Source organism: Tasmannia lanceolata, unplaced genomic scaffold, assembly GCF_043159265.1.
Source record: "Tasmannia lanceolata isolate RefF3 unplaced genomic scaffold, GAP_Taslan_0.1 ptg000037l, whole genome shotgun sequence".
Classification (NCBI taxonomy): Eukaryota; Viridiplantae; Streptophyta; class Magnoliopsida; order Canellales; family Winteraceae; genus Tasmannia; species Tasmannia lanceolata.
In genome coordinates this window covers 15,551,051-15,575,823 of record NW_027518714.1, presented here as the reverse complement: position 1 = coordinate 15,575,823, position 24,773 = coordinate 15,551,051, and the positions used below count along the sequence as shown (strand labels likewise).

Here is a 24,773-nt window from a genome sequence, read left to right as displayed (position 1 = left end):
TAAGGAAGATAAGGTTTATTTATGGAAAGGGAAAATGATTTTTTCGCCCCCTGTAGGATTATGCGCCCCCTTGTCACGTGAATTGTGGCAGACTTTAACGCTTTTTGACGACAAATCACGTGATAAGTGGGGGTTTACCTATGGAAAGTCCAGTATTTTTTCGCCCCCTTGTAGGATTATGCGCCCCATTGTGTGGCACCTTTTTTGACGTCAAATTGCATGATAAGTGGGCCGCATAATCCTACAGGGGGTGAAAAAATCAACGCGGGTGATGGTAAATTCGCAGTCCCTCTAGGATATTTGGCACCACTGGTAATGTGATTTGACGTCAAAAAGCGTTAAAGTCTGCTACGATTCACGTTACCAGGGGTGCGAATTATCTACAGTGGGTGCAAATTTATTATCCCCCTTTTGGAAATTGCCATTCTAAAATACGCAGTGCGCATGGCGCATATCCGGTTAAGGTGCGCACACGTAAGCACTGGAGAAGTGGTTAGAAAAAGAGCCCGTGCTGATGTGGAAGAAAAAACTTTGGTGTGTGTGCTAGGCACCGGGGCGTTCGGTAAGGTCTCACCTGAAACTGTTAATATCCATTACATAGAAAGAAAATGATATGCGCACGCCCTTGTCAAGTATATCTTGGCACTCATACGATGGTGTGACCCAGGAATTGCTAACTGATTTTGAATCCATAACTGATTATTAGGCTCAAAATTGTGTCTAGTTCTTGTTTGTTTTGCATTTTGAGAATCGATTGTGTTTCCAAAATTGATTTTTGGACTCTATTAGGGTTAAAAACCCAGCCTCCAATGAGACCCTGACATGTGGCATCAAGTTGTTCGAATGCTGCAAACGACCAATAAGGCAACCGAGGTCACAGACGTCATTTTGCACCTCGTCCATAAGCCCTAAAATTTAGAAATCGTGTCCCCGTAGGCAATCTCGTTGGCAGTAAAGATAAACATGGAAACAAACTACTTAGGCAAGTTGGTCAATCACAATGACTACAAGGCAAGTTTCCTAAGCTGCCTATGGCTCTAAATGTATAAAGGGATTTGCTAGCGTCCATGTTAGAATTTTTAAACAAAATAATAAAAAGATTTGAAAAGCCAAAGATGCTTTTTCTTTTTGTTTAAAAAATTTTGGAGGGAAGATTCAAATTATGTTTCCCTCTCTTGTTTTAAAGCAAAAGACTTTTGCATATGTGGGGACTTGAATCCAAGACCTTGGTGAGTGTGCTTGTGGTGTGTTTTCAAAACCAAAACCGTTTTTGTCTTTTAATGGTAATTAAGAGAACAACGTTTATGTCTTTTAATGGTAATTAAGAGAGAAACGTTTTTATCTTTTAATGGTGATTAAAAGAGAAACGTTTTTGTCTTTTAATGGTAATTAAGAGAGAAACGTTTTTTGTCTTTTAATGGTGATTAAGAGAGAAACGTTTTGGTCTTTTAATGGTGATTAATTATCCTCCAACAGTCATATTCTTATCTATAAAAAGAAGAGAACAGCACCATTGGAGGATATAATTTTTTTACAAAAAAAAAAAACATCAAAGTTTCTGCTTGTCTTCTTCCTTTCCTCCGTTCTGATCTGAGCACAGTTCTACGGTGATTCTGGGTGGACCAGTCAGCGAGTGCACGTGGACTGGAGCCAACTTTGGCTGTTTTATCTTGGAGCATTGGTTCACGGATCCCGGTTTGCACCGGTAGGGGGCGGATACGATTCTTAAGGAGAGTGACCAGTGGCATGACTCAGCCTTCTTTTTCTCGATCTGTTTTACAGAAACGTTTTCTACAAAAGCTAAGTACTGATTTATTTACATTTCTAATTTCTGGATTCAATCAAGCCATATATCAGACCCTACTGGACAACATCTAATTTGTCCAACAATCTTAAGAATCGTAATTTTCAAATCTGATCATATGGCTTCTGATAATCCGAACCCAACTTCTGTTGATACCATCTCTGTTGAGAATTCCAATCCAACGGTTGTTCGCACCTCTGTTGTGAACAGAATTCTCAACACCATTCCAGATTTTTCCAAGATCGAATGCCTTACTGGATTGAACTATAAAAGATGGAAACAACATATCTTGTTTGCTCTACAACAAATTGGTGCCGCTTTTGTTCTTACACAATCAAAACCATCTGAAGATTCTGCTGATTTTGAAAACTGGAATAATGCTGATTATATTTGCAAGAACCATCTCTTGAATGGTTTGTCAAATGACCTTTATAACGTATACTATTCATTTGAACATGCTGCTGATCTTTGGAATGCATTGGTAACTAAATATGATTTAGAGGATGCTGGAAATAGGAAATATGTGATAGGGAATTTTTTAGACTTTGCTATGGAAGATGGGAAACCTATATCTGCTCAAATAGATGAGTATCAGTTCCTAATTGGAGAATTGGCTAAGGAAGGTATGAAGTTACCTGACACATTCGTGGCTTGTTCTCTTATTGAGAAACTGCCTTTGTCTTAGAAAGATTTTAAAATCGGAATGAAACACAAGACAAAAGAATGGACCTTAGACCAAGTAGTTGTTCGGATTAAAATCGAAGAGAAAAACAGACTAAAAGATAAGCAACAAAATGCCAAAGAGTATACCTCTAAGGCAAACATTGTTGAGACTAAGAATGATGGATCTAAGAATCTGAAACCGAAGAAGGAAAAGAACTTCAAGAAATTTGGACCCAAAAAGAAAGGAGTCTGTTTTGAATGTGGAAAACCCGGACACTACAAGAAGGACTGCCGACACCGAAAGACTGGTTCGTCCAATGCCAAGGTTAATTTAACCGAGGCAGATGTGATTGCAGCGGTTGTGACTGAGGTAAATCTGGTGGAAAATCCAAAGGAGTGGGTTCTGGATACTGGTGCTACCAAGCACATTTGTGGAAACCGAAGCTCCTTCTACAACTACACCTTAGTTAAGGAAGGGGATCAAGTTTTCATGGGGAACTCACAGACCTCAAAAGTCGTTGGTAAGGGCAAGGTCTTGCTGAAGTTAACTTCAGGGAAAGTACTTGCACTTCAGGAGGTGCTGCATGTGCCGGGTATACGGCGTAACTTGGTGTCTGGTGCGCTCTTGAACAAGAATGGACTAAAGCTCACTTTTGAAGCAGACAAGGCAATCATTAGCAAAAATAATGTGTTTGTAGGGAAGGGCTACAATGCAAATGGTTTATTTGTTCTTAATGTACTTGAAATCCTGAATGAAAAAGTATCCTCTTCTTCTGCTTACATTGTTGAGTCCTTTGATATTTGGCATGGTAGATTAGGACATAGAAGTGCATCTTACATTAAAAGACTTTGTAATTTAGGTTTAATAAATGAAAAAATTGAACCTAGTAAAGAAAAATGTGAAATATGTGTTGAAGCAAAATTCACAAAGAAACCTCACTTTAGTGTTGAAAGAAAATCTGACTTATTAGAGTTAATTCATAGTGATCTAGCTGATTTTAGAAATCTTGAATCTAGAGGAGGTAAAAGGTACTATGTGACCTTTATAGATGATTATTCTAGATACACTAAAGTATATCTTCTTAGAACTAAAGATGAGGCTGAACAAGCCTTTATCAAATATAAAAATGAAGTGGAAAATCAGTTAGATAGAAGAATTAAAAGACTTAGAACAGATAGAGGTACAAAATACTCTATAACTAAGTTCTGTGATGATAATAGTATTATCCATGAAACCATAGCCCCGTACTAACCTGAATCAAATGGTATATCAGAACGAATGAACAGAACATTAAAGGACATATTTAATGCTATGTTGATAAGTTCTGGTTTACCCTTGAACTTGTGGGGGGAAGCACTTCTTTCAGCTTGTTATATATATAACAGGATACCTCCAAAGAAAAAGGTTCAAATACCATACGATCTCTGGCATAACAAAATGCCTAGTTTATCTCATTTGAAAGTTTGGGGTTGTTTGGCTAAGGTTGGAATACCAGAACCTAAGAAAAGAAAACTAGGACCTAAAACATGTGATTGTGTATTCATAGGATATGCTCAAAATAGTACAGCCTATAGATTTCTAGTTTTGAAATCAGTTGAAAATATCCTTGAATATAACACTATAATTGAATCTAGGAATGTTGAGTTCTTTGAACATCACTTCCCTATGAAGAAAGAAATTCCTAAAGAACCTAGTAATGATTCAAGAAATCAACCTGAAACTGAAAAGGAATTGGATTCTGAGTTTCAAGAACTGAGAAGAAGTAAAAGACAAAGAAAAGAAACAAATCTAGGAGATGGGATGTTCACATATCTAATAGATAAATATCCTGTAACTTACTCTGAAGCTGTAACATCTCCAGATGTTGTATTTTGGAAAGAAGCTATTAAAAGTGAATTAGATTCCATAATAGAAAATCACACTTGGGAACTAGTGGACCTTCCACCCGGAACAAAAGCACTAGATAGCAAGTGGATATTTAAAAAGAAGCTAAGACCTGATGGGACAATTGACAAGTTTAAAGCAAGACTAGTAGCTAAAGGCTTTAGACAGAAAAAAGGAGATAGATTATTTTGATACCTATTCTCCTGTTGTTAGGTTGTCCACCATTAGGATATTATTAGCTATAGCTTCTATTCATAAATTGGTAATACATCAAATAGATGTAAAAACAGCTTTCTTAAATGGAGATTTAGAAGAAGAAATTTACATTAAACAACCTGAATGATTCATTGTGTCTGGTCATGAAAACAAAGTTTGTAAACTAATTAAGTCACTGTATGGTTTGAAACAAGCACCTAAACAGTGGAATGACAAATTTGATAGTGTCTTAATTACAAATGGGTATAAGATAAATGAATCCGACAAATGTGTTTACAGTAAGTTTAATGGGGATAAAGGTGTAATACTTTGTGTATATGTAGATGATATACTAATTATTCGTACTAATTTGGACATAGTAAAATCTACTAAGAGATTTTTAATGTCAAATTTTGAAACCAAAGATATGGGTGAAGCTGATGTAATCTTAGGGATGAAGATCATCAGAAAAGAAAATGAAATAATATTGTCTCAGTCTCATTATGTAGAGAGCATTCTAAGGAAATTTGGACAATATGATAGTTCACCTGCAAAGACACCTTTAGATTGTCAGGTACACCTAAAGAAAAACAAAGGTGAGTTGATATCCCAAAAGGAATACTCAAGTATTATAGGTTCAGTGTCATATTTAATGAACTGTACTAGACCTGACATTGCACTAGCAGTTGGAAAACTCAGTCAACACACACATAGACCAGGACATGATCACTGGCGGGCTTTGACTAGGTTGTTGAGGTACTTAAAAGGTACAATAAATTTTGGACTGCATTTTAGGGGGTTTCCTGCTGTCTTAGAAGGCTATAGTGATGCGAATTGGATCTCTGATTCAAGAGATTCAATGTCTACCAGTGGATATGTATTCACCCTTGGTGGTGGTGCGATTTCTTGAAAATCGGTTAAACAAACTTGTAGTTCAAGTTCCACTATGGAAGCAGAATTTATAGCCTTAGCCCTAGCAGGAGCTGAAGCCGAATGGCTCAGGAATTTTATGGCAGATGTGCCTTTATGGCCAAGGCCGGTTCCCTCAGTGTCTTTACACTGTGATAGTCAAGCTGCTTTAGCCAAGGCCCAAAGTAAGACCTATAATGGCAAAAGAAGGCATATACGCCTGAGGCATAATTTGGTAAAGCAATACTTGAGTGAGGAAACAATATCACTCGACTTTGTAAGGTCAGAGAGGAATCTGGCAGATCCTCTGACAAAACCACAGATAAACAAGGTGGTTTATGAGACATCGCAAGGAATGGGGTTAAAGCTCGTGGCATGAATCATTAGTGATGGACACCCAATCAATGTGAAAGGAGATCCCTGGAATTTGGTTCAATGGGTACTAACAAGTCATCAGATGGTTTGTTAACACTATCACCCCCTACTCCTAGATGCAAAATGATGAAAGATAATGTTCACTGCAAATGAGAGAGGATAAGTTATAGACTCTTAATCAGATCATAACCTGTATTGGGTGGTATGTTACTTGCAGTGCATACTTGATGACTGACCTAAGTGAATGTGGAGGTAAGGCCGCTTCCTATGAGAATTTAACGAGTAATTCTCTAGAACATTCATGAGAACCAAGAGGGGAACAAGGCCAAAATGTTTCAAAACTGTGAATGAATCACCAAGGAATCGAATGTAGAGTGTGGATAACATGTTAGTCAGTTACACCCACGAGGAAAGGTTGAAGGAGTCTAACTCTACCCGTACTCGGTAACGTAATCTGTTTATCCTAAATATCGGTTGAAGTCCAAAATACACCGGTATGAATCCACTCTATTTTCTAATGTGCTCAGATACTTCCGTTTTTAATTTTCAACTGTATTTTGAATCTTGTGGGGGATTGTTAGAATTTTTAAACAAAATAATAAAAAGATTTGAAAAGTCAAAGATGCTTTTTCTTTTTGTTTAAAAAAATTTGGAGGGAAGATTCAAATTATGTTTCCCTCTCTTGTTTTAAAGCAAAAGACTTTTGCACATGTGGGGACTTGAACCCAAGACCTTGGTGAGTGTGCTTGTGGTGTGTTTTCAAAATCAAAACCGTTTTTGTTTTTTAATGGTAATTAAGAGAGAAACGTTTATGTCTTTTAATGGTAATTAAGAGAGAAACGTTTTTGTCTTTTAATGGTGATTAAAAGAGAAACGTTTTTGTCTTTTAATGGTAATTAAGAGAGAAACGTTTTTGTCTTTTAATGGTGATTAAAAGAGAAACGTTTTTTGTCTTTTAATGGTGATTAAAAGAGAAACGTTTTTTGTCTTTTAATGGTGATTAAGAGAGAAACGTTTTTTGTCTTTTAATGGTGATTAAGAGAGAAACGTTTTGGTCTTTTAATGGTGATTAATTATCCTCCAACAGTCATATTCTTATCTATAAAAAGAAGAGAACAGCACCATTGGAGGATATAGTTTTTTTACAGAAAAAAAAAACATCAAAGTTTCTGCTTGTCTTCTTCCTTTCCTCCGTTCTGATCTGAGCACAGTTCTACGGTGATTCTGGGTGGACCAGTCAGCGAGTGCACGTGGATTGGAGCCAACTTTGGCTGTTTTATCTTGGAGCATCGGTTCGCGGATCCCGGTTTGCACCGGTAGGGGGCGGATACGATTCTTAAGGAGAGTGACCAGTGGCACGACTCAGCCTTCTTTTTCTCGATCTGTTTTACAGAAACGTTTTCTACAAAAGCTAAGTACTGATTTATTTACATTTCTAATTTCTGGATTCAATCAAGCCATATATCAGACCCTACTGGACAACATCTAATTTGTCCAACAGTCCATCGCAATAGGCATTTCACGGAGCGTCTGTTGCACGAGGGAGCAGCCACATAGGCTTAGATTTTGTCGTATTCATTTACTTCATGCTGCTCCCTCATGCAACAGATGCTCCGTGAAATACCTTATACGATGGACGCTAGCAAATCCTATATATAAAAAGGGGTCCAAACTCAAAGATACACATCTCACAACCTTACGCAAGATTTCTCCATTAGCTCTACTCACCCTTACTACTTAGATTCTCCTGTTTGGTGCTTTGTTCTGACTTTATGAAGAGTCCCCTGGAGTCCAAAGTCCGAGCCCTCTAATGGGTTTTCTGTGCTCGCAGGTCTTCCATATTAGCCAAGCTCAGCTACAACATTCTCCTGAGGTTCGAATTCGGATTTTGGCATCAAGACTCATAATTAACGAGGAGAACGAGAATGCCTATTAGGAGATCAACAACACATTCAATTAGGCCCTATTTGGATTGGGAATAAAAACATTTATAAGAATTTTTTTTCTTATAAAAAAAATTTCTTTCCAAGATTTAGATGGAAACTATATGATGATGGTTAAGTTAGAAGGATATTATCAATTTTTAAAGCTTACTCTAAGTAAAATTTGAAAAGGGTTGGTTCAAGTTATCTTTTTCGTTTGTTAAAAAATGGCAACTCTTAGAAATATTTTTCCTTTCGAAACTTTTTCAGAATATTCATGCAATCCAAACCGGGCCTTAAGCCCTGTATCGATTTTGCAGGAAATTTTTGTTTGTTTCCACAATTTAAGAGGAAAATGATAGATTTTGGGGGTATCATTACAAATTAAAGGATCCCCTATGTAAGGAAAAAGATGAATCAATTGTAAATAGCAGACACAATTAAAAATGGGGGGCACTTACAAAATACCACTGTCCCATAAAAATGATCAAAGTGCCTCTATCTCATAAAATGACCAAAGCACCCCATCTCATAGAAAATGACCAAGATACCCTTATCTCAGGAAAAATGACCAAAATATTTATGTCTTATAAAATGACTAAGATTCCCTTACCCTATGGAACAGTCGAACAGAGTACTCCTATATCATAGAAAATAAATAAAAAACCCTCATCTTTCATTAACTAATACATCATAGAGATTACGAATATTTTGGTCATTTCCATTAGAAATGGGTTATTTGGTTATTTTCTACGAGTCAGGAGTATTTTGGTCATTTCCAATGAGATAAGGTCATCTTGGTCATTTTATATGAGATATGAGTATTTTTATAGGAAAGAAACTTTATGCACATCCAAACATGCCATATGATTGGTCAAATATGTGACTTTTGGAAAACTGGAGATCCAACTCAAGATGCATAAATGGACGATCTGAATCAATCAAAGATCGACCCGATTGTAATCTAGTGGGCGTGCCTTGTTGTATTACAATTGGCAGTGTAATCAGTTTTGAACTCACAATTGGTTCTCAAAATCCAAAACAAACAGGGCCTAAAGCATTCTCTCAAACTTGAATTTAACTTAGGGCCGTTTAGATGCTGAGAAGATTTTGATTTGGAATTCTCACATTTGTAGCCCTTTTTGCGTTGGCATTTGGATCCGGATCAAATCCTTGAATTTCCAATTCAGCAAATGAAAAAAATCAGATTTCCAAATAAGCTGTGGAAACAAGTAATTGGAAATCCACAGATGTGGCAGTTTCCTTCACACTCTTTGCTCCTCAACCTCTCCCCTGCAGTAGGAAGTACCCCTTCCCTTTCTGTCTCCCTCAACCTGATTAGCTGGCAGATCTATCCATTTTGTACTCAAAACTCAATTCCAAATCCAAATACAAAATATGAGGCGTCCAAACGGGCCCTTAATGCATTCACTAGAATTAAATGATCCGAACCAGTCACAGCGGTGGGGCCAGAGTGGATCAAACCAGATGCAAACATCGAACCTGATTAGATTATCCTCTAATCATCCTATAAGGATCTTGTAAACAGACAATTCCAACAAAAAAACCAACCATTCAATATTCAACAATTTGCAGTTTTCTCACCATGGCCCATCCACAATGAGGTTCACCACGGATGAACGGCTGTAGATCTATCACCGTCTGATCGAGCTATGGGCTCAGCCCTTAACCTTCCATCTAAACATGTTTAGATCTCTTAATAGGGATTTAGCAGGTGGGTGGTCTGCCATAGCCATTGCCACTGCTTGAGGTAGGTGTTTGGTAGATTACCTTGTTTTCACTCCAAAGCACGAGCAATGGTAGGTATTTAGTTATCAATACCATTTTTGGCAGCCAAACTTAAACAATCCAATAACCGAAATGGGATTTCTGTTTTTCACCCCAAAAAGAAAGAACCCAATGCAATACATGTTGTACAACCACCATTCAAAACGATCAACCACTCTTCTACAGTCAAGATCATTTTACCAAGCATTCTTTTTTGTTCATACAAGACCATGTATGTATAAAAACGTACTTATTCTTGAGCCTCCATCATCAACTGTTCTTCTCATCTTCTTCAACCTCATTGAAGATGGAAAATATAGGGTCGAGCCGCGGCACATTGGGGTCATGATCAAAGGGTTGCAATGTAAAGTCCACGTCGGAAAATCACAAGACACGGGGCGAGAATGCCATGTTGGAGAAGCAGTGTACTTGCTTGATCCTGCAAACGAGAATTTCGCATGTACCCTACTTTTCCACCTTGGATCCTCGCCCCAACTTGGCACCATCAGCGAAGATCATCAGTAGCGGCGTAAGTTTACATCAATGATATATTTAACAAGGGGAATGCTAAACTGAAGGGTGCCCTTGCAGAAAAACCTAGCTGCAAGGGCACCCCATCGGATCCATGTCATCAAACTCAAGCGCGCCCTTGCAGAAAATCCTAGCGGCAAGGGTGCCCCATTGGATCCATGTGACCAAACTGCATGTATCGTTTCTTTAATTTTGTATTTTTCAGTGCTGATATATGTAAATTTGGGTGACATGGATCCAATGGGGTGCCCTAGCTGTTTTTTTTGCAATGGTGCCCTTCATTTTAGCATTCGTCTTAATACAGAGAAGGAGCGCCAATCTTAAAAGTTAGGCATATACCAGCCATATCAGTTTGTCTCATACTCCCATCAGTCACTTTAAATTGGGATTTGCTAGGGACCATTGCAGAAGGCATTTCACTGCCGGGCTGTTGCATGCATGGTTTTAAATTTCGATTTTTGGATTTCGGCCAACACCGAAACCGAAACAACTGAAATCCGAAAAACAAATTGGAATTTTTTACATATAGCTTACGGTTTTTTCATTACTCTGTCAAAAAAAAAAAAAGGAATTTTCCCGTCTTATCATAATCTCTCTATTTTCCCTCTTTTTTTCATAATACGTCTCTCTCTCTCTCTCTCTCTCTCTCTCCCATTTCTATATGCTTGACATTGAACCAAAATATCTGGAACCCATAAAGATTAAAGAGAAATGTGCACAATGAAGTGAAGAGTGATATATTCGTCCCTTGTTTTTAATTGGGACAGCCCCTCTAGGGTATTTATGGCTACTCTTTTTCACTCGAGGGGGCTGTCCCAAGTACAAACAAGGGCGAATATATCCAATTTTTTTTTTTTTTTTAAAAGCACAATGGGACCAGTTCGTAGGATGATGATCCAAACCATTCTTTGCCCCTTGGAGCGAATTCCTGGCTCCTTCCCTGCAACCCGAGTCAAAATCGGGTTGGACCCGTTGAGCCCGACCCAAGTTGCACACCTACTAAAAACGTTTAAGTAACTACAAAAGAAAAGACAAGATGAGTTAGTGCAATTATTAAGATATGGTAGTGCTAATATAAGTAACCTTCGTTTTTCTATACCATGACGTGGTGAGCATGGATTGTCCGGTTTATTGCTCGTTTACATTAACCCGTTTTTCGCAAAATATATCAAATAATCGTGATTTAATCGCAGCCGCTCGGATCTAAGGTGCGCGGTGGGGCTCCGTTTCCCCGTTTCCAGGTATAAAACACCGAGAATTTCTATTCGTGATTTTGCCTTCTTTTTATCTCTTCGGATCGGGACGTATAGGGTTTCACATTCACTGATTAAGACAAATCTTATCTTTCTCTCCGTTTAGGGTTTCCGTACGATTAGGGTTTTCACCTTCTTCTTCGAATTGAAGCAGATCGTTAGGGCTTCTTCGCATTAGAACTGCGAAAGATGGCGACAGCGTCAGGTAAATTTTCTTTCTTCTTTTTTTTGTGCTTGAATTTGTTGTTTGAGTCAGGTTCTCATATGCTTCAAAGTTCAACCTCGAATACGAATGTTTTATCTAGGTCTCCTTTCCAGATAGCTTATAAGGAAAAAATGATTTTTTTTTTTTTTTAAAACGATGGTTTGGTTGTTGCGGGGATTCGATTTTGATTGGTTCGCTCTTTATTTCTAGTTTTGATTTTTTTTTTTGCATATTGAATTGTGTTTGACAATTAGGTTTTATTGAATTTTAAGTGTTTAAGGATTCGATAATGGTTTGTTAGGGTTATTTGGTTCAGATAAATGTTAGATAATGGTAGTTTAGGATTCTCTTTATTCAATTTTGATCGGCTTGCACTCTGTTTAGAGTTTGGATATTTTAGGTTTTGAATCATGGTTGCCAAATTGGTTTTAGTGAATTGTTAGGTTAGTGTTTATGGATCCGATAATGGTTTGTTAGGGTTTTTTGGTTCAGATAAATGTTAGAAAATGGTAGTTTAGAATTCTCTGGATTCAATTTTGATTGGCTTGCACTCTGTTTGGAGTTTGGAAATTTTGGGTCTTCAGTTACGGTTGCCAAATAGGTTTTATTGTATTGTTAGGGTTTGTGGGTCAGAGAATGGTAGGTTAGGGTTCTTTGGTTTAGATAAATGATGGATAGGAGTTTATAGAGATTTATGTTTATTAAATGCAACGGTAAACATGGCTGTACTTTAGGTTTTATACAACAGATGGATGATAGATTCTGTTTCTTCATTTACCTTTGTGAAGGTCTTAGAGTCTTTTGGAAATACTGTTCTTAATTGCCCTATAAAGCCTTGTATTAGTCATGTGGCAGCATCAGGTTGATTTCCTTTCTTTCGTTTGTTCTTGAATTTGGTGTTTTGATTCGGTTTCTTATGCTTCAAACGAACAAATGTTTTTATCTTGGTCTCCTTTTCCCGATAGCTGATCAGGAAAAATGGGAAAAAACTAGTATTTGGTTGTTGTGGGGATTTGATTTTGATCGGTTCACTCTTTGTTTATATATATATATATATATATATATATATATATATATATATATATATATATATATATATATATATTTTTTTTTTGCATCTTGAATTGTGTTTGAAAAATAGTTTTTTTTTTTTTTTTTTTTAATGTTTAGTGTTTATGGATCTGATAATGGCAGGTTAGGGTTCCCCTATTCAGATAAATCATAGATGATGGTAGTTTAGGATTCTCTGGATTCAATTTTGATTGGCTTGTGCTCTGTTTGCAGGTTGGATATTTTGACTCTGGTTGCCAAATAGGTTTTTATTGTATCATTAGGGTTTGTGGAATGATAGGTTAGAGTTCTTTGGTTTAAATAAATGATAGATATGACTTTATAGACGTTAGGTTTACAAAATGCAATGGCAAATTTAGACATGCTGTAGGTTTTATACAACAGTTGGACACTGTTTACCTTGATGAAGGTCTCGTAATCTTGTTGGAAACTGATTGTCTGTACTTAATTTCCCTAGAACGCCTAGTATTAATCACACAACAACATCAGGTTAATTTCCTTTCTGCCTTTTGTGCTTGAATTTGGTGTTTTGATTTGGTAACCATATGCTTCAAACGAACGAGGGCGAGCCTTGGCGCAACGGAAAGGTTGCTCCATTGTGACCGGGTGGTCACAGGTTCGAGTCACGGAAACAGCCTCTCTGCAAATCAGCGCTAAGGCTGCATACATCTAGCCCTCCCCCAGACCCCGCAATGGCGGGAGCCTCGTGCATTGGCATGCCCTTTATGCTTCAAACGAACGAATGTTTTATCTAGGTCTCCTTTTCCCGACAGCTTACCTGGGAAATGGAAAAAAAAACCGAGTGTTTGGTTGTTGTGGGGATTCGATTTTGATTGGTTCACACTTTATTTTTAGTTTGGAGTTTTTGGTTCTTGAATTGTGTTTGGGTTTTTATTGATTGTTTAGCGTTTATGAATCAGATAAGTTTATGGTTTTTTGGTTCAGATAAATGTTAGATAATGGTAGGTTAGGGTTCTTTGGATTCAATTTTTATTGGCTTGCGCTCTGTTTGCAGTTTGGATATTTTTGCATCTTGAATTATGTTTTCCAAGTAGGTTTTCCATTCACTTCTCCATGCATGTAACACGTCTCATATGGACGGATAATGGTAGTTTGGGGTTCTTTGGATCAGATAAATGATACATTGGACTTTATAGATTTTAGGTTTCACAAAATGCAACAGTAAATGTGGACGTACTTTAAGCTTTATACAACAGATTGATGATGGACTCTGCTTTTGTTTCTTTGTTTACCTTTATGAAGGTCTCGGAATCTCCTAGAAAGCCTCGTATTATTCATAAAATTTTGTAAATTTCTTCTATCGTCATAAGTTTCTCAAGGGAGATGTTTGGAAACTAATTATGACATGTGGATTGATTTTCAAGGGAGATGAACTTATAAATTTCATCATATATTTAAAAGTTCGATACCTTTATGAATAACTGCTGAATTTCTCTTTTCGGCGTAGATTTGATGAGAACAATTGTAATATGGGCAAATGATGAAAAACTTGGACTTGGGTCAGAGATCATTCCTGAGTTTGATTTTTCTGAGTCGAAGGCATCACATTGATTTTATGGAGAATTGATTTTCTCTTAGACTTGGCTGATTTTGTCAAAGCAATAACTGTTCCAGTGGCCTCAAATCCTATTGGATCTCGTCTGAAATCCATTGCTTTGAGTATGCTAATTAATATAAGGGAAATGCTAAACTGAAGGGCACTGTTGCAAAAACCGAGCCACAAGGGCGCCCCATTGGATCCACGTCATGCGACTGTATTTATAATGGCACTGAATAATTCAAAATTAAAGGAATGATGGATGCGATTGGCTGACGTGGGCCCAATGGGGATTCCTTGCTTCTTTTACGTGACTCTCCATTTTTGGTATTCTGGTTTTTGAAATATCCGGATTGATTGTCTGTACATTGAGGTACTTGGAAATGCTTCTTCTGTCAGGAATGAAAGGAAATGGAAATTGCATTCTTTTTTTTAATGTTCTCTATGATTTTCTCCTTAGATCTGTTTTACTGACTCTGAGGTCTGCAGTGACATTTAAATCACGAGAGGACCATCGAAAGCAACTAGAATTGGAGGAAGCTCGTAAAGCTGGGCTTGCTCCAGCTGAGCTTGATGAAGATGGGAAAGAAATCAATCCTCATATTCCTCAGTATATGTCATCCGCACCTTGGTATCTCAATGCTGAGAGACCAGTAAGTTATCTATTTCTATGCTGCCTTTTACCCACTTGTGCCGGAATTCAAAGGCTCACATGCTGATAATGATATTTGTTATTTGTTTTGTCAATCAGAGTTTAAAACATCAACGTAAATGGAAATCCGATCCTAACTACACAAAGTCTTGGTATGACCGTGGTGCAAAAATTTATCAGGCCGATAAATATAGAAAAGGTGCTTGTGAAAAGTAAGTAGAATCTCTCTCTCTCTCTCTCTCTCTCTGCCACTTCTCTCACACATTCAATCTGCCTTTATGATAAATTGGTAATAGCTATATTTTGTAAGAAGTGCAGGTTCGATTATACCCCTTAGTTGAGATTAGTTGAGCCTTTGATGGGGACATTGGAGCACCATACTTGCTCCACTATAACAATGAGTGGACAACAGGTGTCAGAAATGGCTACCGTAATTCTCAATGCACCAATGCTTGTTTGTACCATTATATGGTAAATATAGTGCATCACAATATTAGTTCTCCTATGACAATAATATTTAGAAAATTGAGCATTAGAAATTTATATGCAAATTGAGAATTCTTTAAAAAAAAAGGAAAATGATATGTAGACCTAGAATACGACCTAAAACGGGACCTGCAATGAGAATATGCTTTGTGTTAAAGAAAAATTTACTTTTTGATGATTTTCCTAAACTTAAGTGATTGCTCACATCACTAGTGATGTTGTGGCGTGAAACAATTTGTTCGGTCCCCTTTTAGGTCCTACTCTCGGTTTCCCTAGCATTACTCTTAAAAAAATTAGAACTTTATAAGCCATATATAAACAATCCGAGAAAACAGGAAAACACGTGTCTGAGGTGAGAACTTTTATTAAGATGGAATTCCTAGTTAGATAGCTCCCCATTGTTTCTTTTTTCTCTGATAGCTTGTGTCCAATAGCCCCAAAACTATGACAGTGGTTCATGAATATCTATTGGTTATATACTGCAGGACGTCATACGCATCAAAACTAGAAAAGCAGTAGGTAGTTGTTACTGGAAAACAAGAAAATACATGTCTGACAAGGAATTTTTTTACAAATTAGAATTCCTGGTTAGGTGCAATAAATATTTCTTTTTTCCTTAAAAAAAAAAAATCAGCACTGCCAAGGTGGGCTATGTATATTACTCTCAATTATATATCATAGGACTGTATAGTGTTATTTGGATTGTAACTTAATATCTCTTTAGGATTGGTTTTATGCTGCTGCTGCTGCTCTCTCTCTCTCTCTCTCTCTCTCTCTCAAGAATCAGCTCTATGTAATTTCATTTGGGTAGGTGGAATTCGCAAGTCATGAATTTCTTCCTTATGTTTTGTAGCTGTGGGGCAATGACTCATACCACAAAGTCATGCATGGATAGGCCACGCAAATTGGGAGCAAAATGGACAAATAAGCACATAGCACCGGATGAAAAAATAGAGACCTTTGAACTTGATTACGATGGGAAACGTGACCGTTGGAATGGGTATGATGCAGCCACTTATGCTCGTGTAATTGAGAGATATGAGGCAAGGGATGAGGCTAGAAGGAAGTACCTGAAGGAGCAGCAGCTGAAAAAACTGGAGGAGAAAAACAATAACCAGGAAGATGATGTCGAGGTTAGTGAAGAGGAGGATGATGAAGATTCGTTGAAGGTTGACGAAGCAAAGGTGGATGAAAGCAAACAGATGGATTTCGCAAAGGTGGAAAAACGTGTGCGCACCACAGGTGGTGGAAGCACAGGAACTGTCAGGTACTGTAATAATAATTCTTTTTGGAAATCATGCTCCACTTTGAAATTTATTTCTTTTTTCCTTTTTCATTGTATACTGTATTCTTTTTCTTTTCCTCTGTTCTGGACCATCTCGGTCTTCTTTTAATGAAATTTATTGCCATTAAAAAAAAAATGCTCTTTTAAAATTGACGTGTAAGACAGTTTGGGCTTCGCCAAGATGAACTACTTATTCTACTTGTCTTATTGCAACTCGTGGCTGTTCTTGTATTTGAGTCCACGGTTCTTGCTTTTTCTAGGAATTTGCGTATTCGAGAGGACACCGCAAAATACCTTTTAAATCTTGACGTCAATTCTTCTCATTATGATCCAAAAACCCGGTCTATGCGTGAGGATCCTCTTCCAGATAGTGACCCAAATGAGAAGTTCTATGAAGTGAGTGCAACCTTTAACTCGCTGTTAGATACATTTATAGGTTGTGATTAGTAAAGATTAATATAATTTTTACTATTATATTAATGTGCTTATTTTATTGATCCATTGACTGTTTTATCCTTCAGGGTGATAACCAGTACAGAGTCAGCGGGCAGGCATTAGAGTTTAAGCAACTCAACATCCACGCTTGGGAAGCTTTTGAGAAAGGACAGGATATTCATATGCAGGCAGCTCCATCTCAAGCTGAGCTGCTGTATAAGAATTATAAGGTTATTAAAGAGAAGTTGAAGTCCCGAACGAAAGACACCATTATGGAGAAGTATGGCAATGCAGCTTCAGAAGAAGAAATTCCACGAGAACTTCTCCTTGGACAAAGTGAGCGGGAGGTTGAATACGATCGTGCTGGTAGAATCATAAAGGGCCAGGTAAGATGCACCTCAAATTAATATATAAAATGCTTTCTGGGCAAACCAAGGCAGAGTTTTCTTTACCTTTTTTTCAAGAACTGCGGATTTCATGCTGATACTTTGTGCAAACTAACCACTTGTTTTGGGAAATGATAAATGCACCCCTTTTCATCACATGGGACACCCAACAGCGGTGAATCAATGACTGCAGAGGGGCTGATGTACTTCACGTCAGGTGGATTCAACGGATTTGATTGCCACATACACTGCAGTTGGGTGTCCCATGTGATGAAAAGGGGCGCATTTATCATTTCCCCTTGTTTATTGAATAAACGAAAGGTTAATCGTTTTTTGAATAAATAATTGAGTGGTAAATTGATAATAATTGGATTTTAGGATAAGGTGAATTGAGGTTAATCTTTGTGGAGATGCGCCTTTTGTCGCTGTCTATTTTCTTTTATGATTACATTTCATTCAACTATTTTGATCAGATGGATAAAATTTAGGGGTGCAACTCGGGTCGGGTTGAGGCCAACCCTAACCCAACCCGGGATAGCATTCCCTCAACCCTAACCTGGTCCAACCTGAGCCTCAGGCCGAGGATGCTCAACCCTAACCCAATCCACCCTAAATCTCTCAATCCTAACCCAACCCATCTACCCTGTTTTTTACAAATCGGGTCGGGTTGAGTCAGGCTGGAATCGGGTTCACCTATGGCCAAATAGAAAAATACAGGGAAATAACATAACCTTAAGAAAATTCACGATAAAATTAGTAGTTGGGTTCGGGTCGGGTCAGGTTGCCAAGGTCTCAACGCTAACCCAACCCAACCAAGGAAATGCCAACCCACGGGTTCGGGTTGAGCCCGACTCAAGTTGCACCCCTAATACAATTTGAGAACTTTTGCCAAGGCACTCTCATGCTCTCATTGATAGCTGGCAACAGTACAAAACCACCATATATGCAGTCATCATCTTCAGAAAACAAAGTCATTCCCTCTGAGGAGATGGATGAGCTGCTGGCTATAGGAGATGCCTTCAGAATAGGTTTTGACGATGATTTGGAAGCCACAAAAAATTTGTTTCGGTCAATGGCTATTAGGGATTTGAAAGAACTAAGGAAGGTTGGTATTGAGAAGGAAGGTGATGAGAAGGGGGCCGAGGGTAGTAACCCTGAATGAAAGGCCTTCCGGCCCCGGAAAAAAAAGAAAGAGAAAAAGAAGTACGTGAAGGAGAGAGAGGAAGAAGAGAGAGAGGAAAAATGAGAGAGAAAAAAGAGGAAGAAGAGAATAGTGAATGAAAAGACAGAGAAGTGCAGGGAAAAGGAAATAGAACTCAGCAAGAATCCTTCAATCTAGTGTGTTTGGTGGTATTTAGCTTCGTTTCTCGTCAGGAAGTTTCAAAATTGGATTTATAGGCCTTCTAGGGTTTATTCCCTTTCATATTCTTCCAGGATTTCTATCGTTTAATAGCACTGTGAAGTGCCTGTCACTATCCAGAAATTGTCATTTTTCCATAGCTATAGCTTGAGAGATTCATTCATTCGCTTAGGCTTTCCTATCTGAATTTTTTAACTTTGCTATATCTTCCTTGACGTTGCTCTGATGCTCTCCTCATCTGGATTTCTAGAGATCCTGGAGGAAGTTTTGGTAGTTTTCAGATGATCCAATCAGCTTGGACTTTCAAGAGGTTTTATTTAGGAGTACTTCAACTATTCGCAGTCTTGAAAAGACACGGGGTATAGTTGTAAAATATGGCTATAGAAGATTTAAAGAATGCATTCTGCAGAATAGAGGAAAGGAATGCTTGGTTTCTACTGTAATTTTTGGCTATTTTGGTTACTTTTTGAATTGGTCTCGGGTATGCCCGTGCTAATTCACCTTAATATTTTGTATTGCAGGCTGGGACTCCTGGTCAAATATGTCACTTTTCAAAAAAAAGTATTGTAATTATTTAGCAAGTCTGATTTTAATTTGGTGTATTTCAGGAGATGTCCCTTCCAAGGAGCAAGTATGAAGAAGATGTATACATTAATAACCACACAACTGTTTGGGGTTCATGGTGGAAGGACCACCAGTGGGGCTACAAGTGTTGCAAGCAGATGATAAGAAACAGCTACTGTACAGGCTCTGCTGGTATTGAGGCTGCTGAAGCCGCAACAGACCTGATGAAGGCTAACATGGCTCGTAAAGAGGCTGCGGAAGAAAAGCCTGAACATGCTGAAGAGAAAAGGCTGGCTACTTGGGGTACAGAAATACCAGATGACTTGGTCCTCGATGAGAAACTCCTTGCAGTAGCGCTCAAGAAGGTAATTATGGATCATCTGCCCTATATTATGTTGTGTTTGTGCGAGGTCATTGATCAAGTACTAGAAGTCTTTATAAAAAAAATAGAAATGTTAACTCATGAAGTTAAAACTTTTGCTAGACCAAGACTTGGTTATTGATCAAGTTTCATAAATATTTGTTATAGATCTTTGGATTCTGATGGGATTTCTTAATTGGACAGGAGGATGAGAGGAAGAGGGCAGAGAAAGATGAAAGGAAAAGAAAATACAATGTGAAATGGGATGATGAGGTACAGAGTCTTTAAACTAATTTCCTCTTATTAGGAAACTCAAATGTTGGTGTTTTGCTTGGTTCTTATAGCATATTTCATCTGTGCAGGTTACTGTGGAGGACATGGAGGCATATAGAATGAAGAAAGTACACCATGACGATCCAATGAAAGATTTTCTCCATTGATATGGATTCGATGTTCCATTATGCGTTGGTAAGCGGAACAAGATACTTTGATGCCTGGTTTTGGAGACGTTCGAAACGAGACTTCCAAAGCCGTGATCGGGGAATGATGTCCCTTGGTGGCAGGGTTAGCCATTATAAAATCAGCTATTGTGAACTGGCTCATCTAGTATGTCTTTGGGCTCTTGCCCATGTAATATTGTGGACCGTTTGTAGAGTATCCTGAAGAGATGTATATAAGGTTTTGATGTTATCAGTGATAACATCAAAGCCCTTCATGTGTGAAGGAAACGTCTCTTCTTCGTTTGCGTTACTCTTCTCTAGAATAACTAAAAATATTAAGGTTGCTTGAAAGTTATGGGTGTGAAAAGCATTTTCTTTTGAAAATCAGAACACTCTTCTTTTTGACATGTCTTATAGCTTATAATCCCAAGATACCCTCTACACTTGGTTCCATCGTATTCCTGCTCTGTTTGGTTAGATGAGATTTTAGTGGAAGTAGTAGTCAACAAGGAGGTGATAAGGGTGGGATATGTGTAGACTTGTCTGAGAAGATTAGAGGGAATTTTGGTAGTGTGTTTGGTTAGATGTCAAAGCATGTGGGAGAATGGAGGGGTGTCATTAACAAAATAAATAGTAGAAGAGAGAGAAAGAGGAGAGAGAAAGAGAGAAAAAAGTAATGATTACACATGGCATTTCATATTCTACTCTTCTCCCCTCTAAATTTTACCAAAAACAACGTTTGGCATTGGAAAAGTAGGGGAGGGGACAATCCCGCCACATAGGCGCCACCTAAGCCAAAAGCTAATAATTATGTCTCTTCCATGTCTAGAAGTCCAATGGGATTTGAGCTAAAAAATGACAACCAAACAACATTTGGTATTTCATATTCCTAGAAATGCTCAGCCGTCTTCCCTACTTTTTGCAACCAAACAGAGCTAAAGTTTTTTATTTGAAACAAACGAATTGACAATCAGTGGAAGACTAGTGTAGAAATGTTACTACCTGCTGTGCTGTACTAAATTTATGCTGTACTTTCCCATGTTGGGACTGGCATTAGGGCTAGATTACTGTTGTAAATTTAGTTTTAGCCACCTAATTTGTGGATTTTCTCCCATGTACAGTTAGGCAAATAATGTGATCTGCCATTATCGCGAACCAGTTCTCTAACACCTGTTTTTTTGGCTAGTTCATCTATAGTGCGGAAACTCGTCTGAGTTGGCTTGAGTGGTAAGTAAAATAGTTTTGACTCACTGATATAGGAAGTAAAAAATTGCTGCCGAGGCCCAGAAGCAGACTCAGGGTTGACGCCTTAGTAATGCTCGTCAGTACCGTCTTGAGCGTCTGTCTAAGAGCCGTCCAGCTCGACAGATGGAGTTGTCGGAGGGGGGGGGGGGGGGGGGGGTTACAGAGCTGTGGGACGAGTACGACGATCAGTTTCAGTGCGCTGGAGTTGGGGCTATGAGAAACACCCTTCAGCCCAGTTCTCTTTCCTTGCCCAACTTCTCTCCCTCCCCACGCCTAGTCTACATTCAACAAGAAGGTCTGAGTTATTTTTAGTGGGGTGTATGTACTTCAAAAACTTGAAAACTAGACTCGATGGAAAGTATACAGATCAAGTCGAGTCAACTCGAACGAGTGACTGGGCTACTCGATATTTTAATTTGAGCGCGTTATCCTGTTAAAATAGGATTATGTCACAATGGCATTACCATGTTTTAATAATTGCACGAACCCAGCTTTCTTTTCTTTTTAATGGGCTTTGGAGAGCTTTTTGGGAACTGTAATATTTAACCTTTAACAACTCTTTAAATAAGAAAAAGCAAGGTGAGTTTGTAAAATTATTAAAACATGATAATAGTGCCAACATCAGTCGTCATATTTAGCAAGTGAAAATTTGCGGGTTCTGTCACTCTAGAAACTCGGGTCAACTCGGTCCGGTTTTATTATTTAACAAGAAAAAGGCACATTATTTATTCAAACGAGAAAGTACAGCCATAGCTATAAAGCAATTTGGAATTTGCCAGGCAATTTCGGTGAAGCAGAAATGATTAAAAAACAAAAACTCCAACAGCTTAGGCCTTGTTCGTTTGAAATTGTGACAACCGATTGAGAGGCCCAAACCAATTATTTGGCTCAAAATTACGTTTAATTTCGAGTCTAATAATCTATTGGGGTCTCACAATCGGAATTGGGACAATCTCAAACGAACATGGCCTTATTAAACTTTAATTTTTAGAAATCGGTTGTTTCACGTGGTATCAAAACCATTCCCTCAAAGCAGGTCCGGGGTTCAAAATCCAACAACTCGTTGACGTTAAAAATCCATGTGTGCGGCCAAACAAAAAGAGGGGCCACATGTGCCGTATGTGCAGCTACCCGGGGGGGTTTGGTTTTGCACACTTGAAAGGGTGTGTTGACGCATATGATTACGTAACACCAAATCTTTCGGACCACATGTTGCATGAGAGAGCAGCCACCTCATATAAATTAAATGAATAAGACAAAATCTGTTGAAAAGTGAGCATATGTGTATACTTTCTCCTGCAACAGCCGATCCACAAAAAGCCTTTTGCGATGGTCCCTAGCAAATCCCTATATAGGTATATATAACATAATATATTCTTTAGTTAATTAATTAGTTTTACAAGATATTAAACACATATGTATCTACACAGGTCGAGGGGTTCTGGGAATATCCGGCGGGTGCCTGGAGACATACCATTCAAGTGGCCAATCTCCTTACAGAGGAAGCAGAGGTGAGCAGCGACAAGCTGGAGAGAGTGTCCGCGACCAACACCAGAAAAGATACAGGATCCAAGAGGGATACATCGTTGCCCTCCTACCGGCGTTGCACATTGGTGCTACAATGACGGCAATGAAGAGCTAGTCGCCTTCTCCATTACCAATTACAAAAGCGAGGCCAACCAGCTCGATTTCACACCTAAGGTAAGCATCTTCGTGTTCTATTTGTGAGGCAATCAATTACTCCAAAAGCGTAAGCTATTAGAGTTGGTGTTATTTAATCATTTATACTTCAGCATGCCCCCTCACATGGGTCCCTCTTTTTTGCGTTGGCGGTACACGCAAACTTTTAATATCAAGGAGTTATTGGGTTTTGAATCTAGGACTTTTCGTGAGGGTTAGCCGTACATGTGAATTTTTAAAATCAAAGAGTTGTTGGGTTTTGAATCTAGGGCTTGTTGTGAGGCAATTGTTGAACTACCAATTACTCTAACAGCTAAAGCTGTTAAAGTTGGTGTTATTTAACCATTTATACTTCAAATTGGTTGTTTCACGAACACTCTTCCTCGTGTCTGCCCCCGCTTTTTGAGTTGGTCATACACGTAGCACATGTGACCCCTCTTTTGTGTTGGCCACACGGGTGGATTTTTAATATCAAAGAGTTGTTGGGTTTTGAACTCATGACACGTCTGTACCATGAGAAACAACAAATTACTGCAAAGAGAGAGGATGATAGTGGGTACACTGTTAGAGTCAAGAAAGGGTCAATGAGCATGATTTAGCCGGACGAAGACGAAGAATATGAAGAGAGGTCTCAAGGAGGAAGATCAAATGGGTTGGAAGAGACATACTGCAGTATGCGTATTAACCAACGACTGGATAACCCCAGACAAGCCGACGTCTACTCTAGGCAAGCCGGTCGACTCAACTCCATCAACATGAACAAGCTTCCTATCCTTCAATATATTGACATGAGTGCAGACAAAGTCGAACTCTACCCGGTATTTTTTTCTTCTACTAAGAATACTAGTAACAAAAGGCTACTGATATTTGCCCTACAATGTTTTGATAATTGCAATAACTCATCTTGTCTTTTATTGATTAAGGATCTGCCAAAAGGCTATTACAATTCCCAAAAAGCTATCAAAAAATAATTTAAAAAAGAAAAGTCAAGGTGAGTTAGTGCAACTATCAAAACAAAGTAGAAAACATTTACGTCTTTTCCTTCTACTGATCTTCTTATCACAAATAATGCCTACAGATATTGGCACTACTTCTTCTCATCATAAGTAATGGCTACCGATATTGGCACTACTATATTTTGAAAATTGCACACTAACCACCTTGTCTTTTACAATTTAATTAGCTTCAGAGAGCTTTGGTGATAAGCTTTGACAGGTGGTTGATTGGTTAAATAGTAAAAGAGGTGAGTTAGTGCAATTATCAAAACATGGTAGTGTGAATATCAGTAGCCATAATAATATTAGTAATATTTAGGTCTGCCTAAAGACCCGGATGGTCCGACAAATCCTCCGGATTTTATTAGGGTACGAAAAGTTATGTCTTCTATCCGATTGGCTTCAATGAATTGCAAGAATGCCCTCACATGTTCTCTATAGTTTTAAAATTACAAGGGTATTTTAGTCACTTCAAAATAAAATTTATTACAAGTTATGTAGGGATTCAAGTAATTTTAAAGTGTAACTTAGTTTAAGTTACGAGGGTATGTTAGTAATTTGAAAACAAAACTCATTGCACTAGATAACCACTTCGAATGGGTGGCATTTAAAATCTCAGCATTGGCTATGAAGAGTCCTCTGGTGAGGTCTGCCTCTGCCCTCAAGGGAATGCCCGTTGAGGTCCTCATGAACTCGTACCGGATTTCAAACAGGGAAGCCGGAGA

The 24,773-nt window shown here is 38.3% G+C and overlaps 1 protein-coding gene and 1 pseudogene across 2 annotated transcripts; both read left to right on the top strand.

The window, feature by feature from the left end:
* The first annotated feature begins 11,262 nt into the window (after positions 1 to 11,262).
* On the top strand, positions 11,263 to 20,533 carry LOC143860649 (pre-mRNA-splicing factor SLU7). 2 transcript variants are annotated; one of them, XM_077371397.1, is made up of 10 exons: positions 11,263 to 11,313; positions 11,432 to 11,530; positions 14,649 to 14,812; positions 14,911 to 15,023; positions 16,151 to 16,564; positions 16,843 to 16,978; positions 17,104 to 17,403; positions 19,372 to 19,692; positions 19,893 to 19,961; positions 20,051 to 20,533. In XM_077371397.1, exons 2-10 carry the CDS (start codon positions 11,515 to 11,517, stop codon positions 20,126 to 20,128), a joined length of 1,611 nt encoding a protein of 536 aa, XP_077227512.1. In that variant the 5' UTR covers positions 11,263 to 11,313; positions 11,432 to 11,514; the 3' UTR covers positions 20,129 to 20,533. The 2 variants fall into 2 exon arrangements, with proteins under 2 accessions (XP_077227512.1, XP_077227511.1); XM_077371396.1 differs by lacking the exon at positions 11,263 to 11,313 and having other exon boundaries at positions 11,346 to 11,530.
* Positions 20,534 to 21,433: 900 nt separating this feature from the next.
* LOC143861266 (11S globulin seed storage protein 2-like) lies at positions 21,434 to 23,223 on the top strand (annotated as a pseudogene).
* Positions 23,224 to 24,773: the final 1,550 nt, after the last annotated feature.

Excerpts from the sequence above, each read along its gene's own strand:
- LOC143860649 (XM_077371397.1), top strand. Across the intron at positions 16,565-16,842 it reads GGAAGCACAGGAACTGTCAG|GAATTTGCGTATTCGAGAGG; the intron begins GTACTGTAATAA and ends TGCTTTTTCTAG. Across the intron at positions 17,404-19,371 it reads GTAGAATCATAAAGGGCCAG|GAGATGTCCCTTCCAAGGAG; the intron begins GTAAGATGCACC and ends GGTGTATTTCAG.